The sequence below is a fragment of the Myotis davidii genome, unplaced genomic scaffold, assembly GCF_000327345.1.
Source record: "Myotis davidii unplaced genomic scaffold, ASM32734v1 scaffold2042, whole genome shotgun sequence".
Lineage (NCBI taxonomy): Eukaryota > Metazoa > Chordata > Mammalia > Chiroptera > Vespertilionidae > Myotis > Myotis davidii.
The window spans coordinates 298,710-305,584 of NW_006293469.1; the positions used below are offsets into that span (position 1 = coordinate 298,710).

The 6,875-nt window shown below is 38.0% G+C and overlaps 1 protein-coding gene across 10 annotated transcripts in view; it reads right to left on the reverse strand.

Moving 5' to 3' along the window:
- Nucleotides 1–639, reverse strand: part of R3HDM1 (R3H domain containing 1) — a 111,618-nt gene extending 110,979 nt beyond the window's left edge. For all 10 annotated transcript variants that reach the window (XM_015566144.1, XM_006767150.2, XM_006767148.2 and 7 more), the window contains exon 1: nt 426–639. In XM_015566144.1, coding sequence (XP_015421630.1) covers nt 426–560 — 135 coding nt within the window. In that variant the 5' untranslated portion in view covers nt 561–639. The remainder of the gene's footprint in view (nt 1–425) is intronic.
- Between the last annotated feature and the right edge of the window lie 6,236 nt (nt 640–6,875).

Here is a 6,875-nt window from a genome sequence, read left to right on the forward strand (position 1 = left end):
ATTAAGATATACTGATGGCTTGACAGAGGAATGGATATATATGAACAAGTGCAGGTTAAAGTAAGTACGATAAAATGTTAATGGTAGAATCTAGGAGTGGTTATATGTTTGCTCACTGTAAAACTCTTTTAACTTTCCTATATTTACAAAAATTTCACGATAAAATTGAGGGGGCAAATATATCTGAAAAGTTTTAAAAAAGAGAGAGAAATAAATTTTCAAGTCACAGGTAGACTCAATTGGATAAAGAACATGTCTTTCTTGATTATATTCAGTACCAAGGTCAACTGTTTCATTCTAAAAACAATAAGCTTACTAAGGAGGAAAGAGATACTTACTAGTAAAATATCCTGGCTCCTTGCTTTTTATATGTAAGATTTAGAAAAAAAAAAAGGAATGTTTTTTTTCTTAAGAAGAGAGGTTACCTGATGTGTTCTATGGATTTTGGATTGTGGTGTCCCACAAAAATAAAATAAAATAATCCAAGGTTCTTTTTCACAGTTGTCAGCCAGGATGTCAATTGTATTGAACCATCTGGAATCTGGCAGGAGGAGTCCCATGTCCTTGTCACCACTGTAGATTCCTGGACTGAAATAAACTGTCGTGGATCAAATATATCATACCTTTCAGTGGCCTGAAATTAAAAGAAAACATTTTAACAAAATAGCCAAGTGAAATGGAACAATATATAGGAATTTGACAATTAAAGGTATCACTGTTGGTGATTTTATATTCTTGTCCTAAACAAGAGTCAGAGTACCCAGTTTCAACTAATTCTGACATGTATTGGTTTTGTGAGCCCAGATAAGTCACTGCGGCCACTAGGGAGAATATCAGTAAAAGCAGAAGGGAGAAGAAAGCAGGTACTATATATATGTCCACTTCTTTATCCATTCATTATTGATGAACACCTAGGCTGCTTCCATATCTTCACTATTGTATGCAATGCTGCAGTAAACATAGGGGTGTGTATATCTTTTTGAATTGGTGTTTTCTTCAGATAAGCACCCCAAAATAGAATTGCTGGGTCCTTCTTTGTCTCTTATTATAGCTTTTGTTTTAAACCTTTGTATGCCATAAGCGTCTATAGATGCAAGCGGGATGGTTTCCGTTTTGGACGTGTGGCAGTTAACTGGTTAAAGTCCATTTTGTTTGATACAGCTATTGCCATCCCAGCTTTTCTTTGGTTTTGTATCATTTTCATGAAGTATCTTTTTCTATCCCTTTACTTTAAATCTGTGAGTGTCCTTAGATATGAAGTGAGTCTTACATAGGCAGTGAGTCTCATATATTAAGTCTTAAAAAAATATACATTCAGTAACCCTATGTCTTTTGAGTGGAACATTTAGTCCATTTGCATTTAAAGTGATTATTGATAGGTATGTACTTATTGCCATTTTAGTTGTTTTCATACTAGATTTATAAATGGTTGGTTTACTATCCTCACTATTGTTTGCCTTTACTAGTGAGAGTTTTTTCTTTTGCATATTTTATTTCTGGTTTTGAGCTTTATTTCCCACTTAAAGAATTCCTTTTACTGTTTCTTGTAATGCTGGTTTAGTAGTGATGAACTCCTTTAGCTTTTGCTTTTTTGGGAAAATCTTGATGTTTCCTTCAATTCTGAATTGATAACCCTGCTGTGTAGAATAGACTTGGTTGAAGATTTTCCCCTTTCATCATGGTGACTATTTTGTGCCACTCCTTTTTGGCCTGCAAAATTTCTATTGAAATACCAGCTGATAATCTTATGAGCATTCCTGTGTATGGTGGTTTTCTAATGCTGTTTTTAAGATGCTCTCCCTTTTGACCCAACCATAAAATTATTTTCGTTGCTACTTCATAACTGTAATGCTGCTACTGTTATGAATCATAATATAAATATCTGATACGCAGGATGGTCTTAGGCGACCCATGTGAAAGGGTCATTCGACTGCCAAAGGGGTCGTGACCCACAGGTTGAGAACCACTGCCTTATGCTATCCTCTTTTTAAAAATCCTCATCATTTTAAATTCTTTTTTTCCTGATCTTCCAATTGCATTACTTCCATTAGCCTGTCTTCCTGATTACTGATCCATTCTTCTGCATCATCTGATCTGCTGTTGATTTCCTCCCATGTATTTTTCATTTTAGTTGTCATATTCTTCAGTTATGATAGGTTCTTTTTTATGTTGTTGAAGTTCTCACTGAGTTTATCCATTTGTCTGCAGAGTTTGACGAGCATCTTTATAACTATTACTTTGAAATCTTTAGTAGACAGCTTACCTCTGTTTAATTCAGTTTTTTTTTTCTTCTGGGGTTTAATCTTTTTTTCTTTTGTTTGGAACATATTCTTTTCTCTCCTCATTTTCCCTCTTTGTGTCCATGTATTAGGTAAAGGTGAGCTACAACTCCTGGTTTTGAAAAGTGGCCCAATTTAGAAGGTGTTCTATGGGGCCCAGTGGTGGAATCCTCCCTTGTCACCAAAGTCAAGTGCTCCAGAGGTGTTTCCCTGGGTGAACTAGTTGGCCTCCTTTTGTGTTTGGGCCACAACTTCTATGGACACACTGGCAGGTGACGCTGGCTCCTGACCCATCTGGCTGTGAGTCCTGGCCACAACTGTGGGGGGCTCACTGGTGTGTAAAGCAGGCCTTTAGTGTGGCTGGCTGTGAGGCCTAGCCTGAAATGTTGTAAACACACTGCTATGTGTGTGGTGCCAACTGAGGCTGCCCACTGGACGTGGCACGGCAGGAGCTGCTTTAGAGGGGAGTTAGCCTGGGTGAGTCCTCAGAAATAAGCTAGGGTAGGGTGAACAGTGTTAGCAAGGTTAATGGAGTGTCAGAAATGGTGCATGCTAACATCAGACCAACTAGGTAGAACGAGAGTAAAGAAAGGGGAAAAATGAGCCCAACTAGCACTTGAATCAGGAGAAAATTCCAGCACATACCTTATCATTAGTCAATGTATCACCTTCATGTATGATCTAGGTGCTTTTCAAACTGCTGCCTCTGTTCTCAAACTCAGAAAGAGCACAACTGTGGTTTCCTACAGCCCTTTGGCTCTTGCTGGTTGTCAAAGCCAGATGTTAATGCTGACTCCTCTTCCTGGTGCAGGTCCCTCGTGCTGGGACTCGGATCCCTCTGCTCTTCATGGGAGACCTCTGTGGTTGTGATATCCCTCCCACTAGTGAGACAGCTATATGGAGAGTGGGGCATAGGTGGGTGACTAGACTTAATCTCTACCCATCCTACCCATCTCAATGTGGCTTTTTCTTCATATCCATAGTTGTAGAAAGCCTGTTCTACTAGTCTTCAGGTCATTCTCATTTATGTGGTTTTCTTTTGGTGTCAATGAGAGGAGCTGAGGATCTTCCTACTCCACCATCTTGAACTTGAGGCCAGGAGCCTTGCTCTTGAATGATAATTTAGCTTGTCTGTGAAATGCTGTTCCTTATAGTTGGTATGCTGCCCCATGCAACAAATGTCCAGTGTCATCTGCTTTTAAAGTCAGTTTCACTTTATATTTTTTGGTGCAAGTGAATATACCATACAAATAAACAACTCTAAAAATCCTATATAGCTCTTCCATCTTCCTTTAAGAATTTTGTTGAGTAAGGATAACAGAAAAGGAGGTATCATAAACAAATGTCAAAATTATTGTAAACGGACAATGCCACTTTTAAATTAGCAATGTCAATCTGTGCAAGGTTACTGGACTACTAAATTAAATGACTAGGTGTTTATTTTTTTAAAGTTCCACCATGAGAAAAGAGTGAAGAAATAAAATGCAGTCACTATAGTCAAGTTGCTAATGGACTATTATCAATTAGGCTGAAGCATGAGAAAATGATTCTATTTTTGCTTTAAGTAGCCTACAAACTTAAACTTTTGACTTTCAGTAGTGTATCAATGCTTGGAGAACACACACACACACACACACACACACACACACACACACACACCCTATAGCCAATTCTTAAAAATTTAGGGAAGAATGTTCATGTGTTCAGACCACCTGACATCCATTCTCCAGACCACCGGACATCAAAGATTGTCATCTTAGACCAAACCAGAGGCTATAAATGCAGGACTGTTTCTTCACAAGAATGTACTATAAGAACTTCCAAGTGTTCTGTTTTCTTCAGAACACTCTAGGTCAGAGGTCCTCAAACTACGGCCTGCGGGCCATATGCGGCCCGCCGAAAACATTTATCTGGCCTGCTGGGTGTTTTTGCCGTCACTGTGTGCATAGGAATTTGTTCATAGTTTTTTTTTTAAACTATATTCCGGCCCTCCAATGGTCTGAGGGACAGTGAACTGGCCCCCTGTTTAAAAAGTTTGAGGACCCCTGCTCTAGGTGTTTGTTACCTGGTAATTTTTCTGATTTGCAAATTTTAAGACCCTTGAATAAATCTTTGTCATTTACTTCTAGACAAAGACTCCTGGCATTTTGTGATGGGTTGACAACCAAAAACAAATAATAAAAAAATTAATTTTTCCTCATTTTAACTTTTTCTCTCATTAAATAGTAGACACAAGATGGCGGCATTTACTAACAACCAAATTTTTTTGTTCTTTGTAAAGTGACTTTGTGATTTACCAAGAATCCTTCAAATTTGAAATTCTAAAAAAGCCAGTTTTTTAAAAAGTAATCCATTTAAGAAATGAATAATGCACAAGCTAAGGCAATAACTGCAAGAGGTAATGAGGAAGAGGCACAATGTAAAAAGGTGAACCCTCAGAATTCTAACAGGATCAGAAGAATCTTAGGACGCCAAGGTCCTAAGGAACCCAGCGCCCCTCAGAGACCAACCTAGTTTAGTGGTCGCCAACCTTTCAGACCTCACGGACCACTGGTTGGCGACCGCTGACCTAGTCCAATTTTATAATTTACCATGCAAGTTGTTAATGTTCAGAGGTCAAATGATTTGTCCAAAGTTGTACACGCAATATATATGACCAATACTTGCTAATATGTCCTATTACTTGACAACAAACTAAATGAATGAATGACTGAACCAAAATGACCAGTTATTGCCTGGAAGGAGACAAGGATATAAAGGATCAAGTATAGTAGCATTAGACCTGAGTTTAAATCCTAGCTCTGCAAATTAAGACTTTGATATATTATTTCACTTGTCTGCTATAATCGTATGACATATAAAATGGGAAAAAGAATATTTAGCTCATAATTTTGTTGGGAAGACAGAAAAGTTTGCATGCCCATTACAGTCTCTCTCAGACTGTGCTGTAACTCAAAAAAATGTTAGCATTCTCCCACAGTCAGAATCACCCTAGGCCAGCAGGTGGCTAAGGTTGACTTTGTTCTGGCTGCACCCTGAAGACGGATAGGAGGCCCACCGTGAGTGCACAGTGGCTTTGCATGAGTTTTTTTTTTTTTAATGTATATACCTTATACAGATCAATAGAGGAAAATGAACACTGTAAGTTTGTGTAAATGTGTGTATGTATGGAGAGAAGAATGCTTGCCTAAGTGCACAACCCCAAGGGGCTCTCATTTCAACATTTTAAAATTCACACAAACTTTGCATTCTTCTACTAAATATTAGTGTTTTAAATAAAATGTTTTTCTTCTCCAAACCTTCAAGTAAAAGAGATAGTCCAACTTTTTGCACCCACTAAATAAAAAACTTTTATCTTGGGACAAAGACTATGTTTTGGGGTTATTTAAGGCCGTGTGGGTATCAAATTGAGAAAGTTACAAAATAGACATGGCACATCATGTGTTTGCTACAACATTTATGAGTTATTTAAATGTACCACCTTAATGTAATAAATAATTACACAGTAGGTATTTATATAGCTTGCCCCGTGGCAGATATTGCTGTAATACTTTTCATAAGGAATTCATTTAAAGCCAACAATTCTAAAAGTAGACCCTATTATTACCCTTGTTTTACAGATTAGGAAACCAAGGCAGAGAGAAGTTAAGGGGTTTGCTAAGGTCACACAGCTAGTAAGTGTCGGAATCAGGACACAAACAGGACAGACAGGTACTCCACTCCAGGTTCTTCCTTACAATGCTATATGACCTTTCAGGCCTCAGCCTGGCCTGCACTCTCTCACAATTCACCTCAGCCTGGCCTGCACTCTCTCACAATTGCCCAAGGTGGGCAATTCACCTCAGCCTGGCCTGCACTCTCTCTCAATTGCCCAAGAGGGCAATTTGGGTTTAGAGCATCTTTATTTAAAAATTACTTATAACATGCAATAACTCTTTAACACTGTTTTCAAGACAAAGTAAACATATCCTTTTCACATGGAAAGGTTATATGTACTCTTCTTTGTACAGAGGAAGACAGCACTATTAAATTCATATTAATGGTGAGTTGGGCTAATTGCTACTCAATTATCAGAATTGCCAGGTAACCAACCAGTTTCTCTTAATCTCCCTCTCTCGTGATCTTAAGCACCAAACTATGTAAATCTGGCTGGCCATAAAGATGCAGTTTGTGGTTAAGAACAATGCTGAAGCCTAGTAGTTTAAAAATGAAAAAATATGTACAGCTAAGTAACTTTCTCAAGGTAAAAAAGCAGGGCAAAATTAGAATCAACATTTGGAAAGGCAGACTAGTACACTCAGTCTATGAATGGGTAATTTCTCCAGTGAAAATTTCAGATAGAATTTTTAGCAACAAAAACGCAATACTGATACTGCTAATTCAAAGGATCACTTTATTATGCTTAGGACCTCCTTTTTGATTCTACAGCACAAAATAATTGAAAAGTTAGGCAATTCATGTGAATATTTTTTTTAAAATATATTTTATTGACTTTTTACAGAGAGGAAGGGAGAGAGATAGAAAGTTAGAAACATCGATGAGAGAGAAACATCGATCAGCTGCCTCCTGCACACCTCCCACTGGGGATGTGCCTGC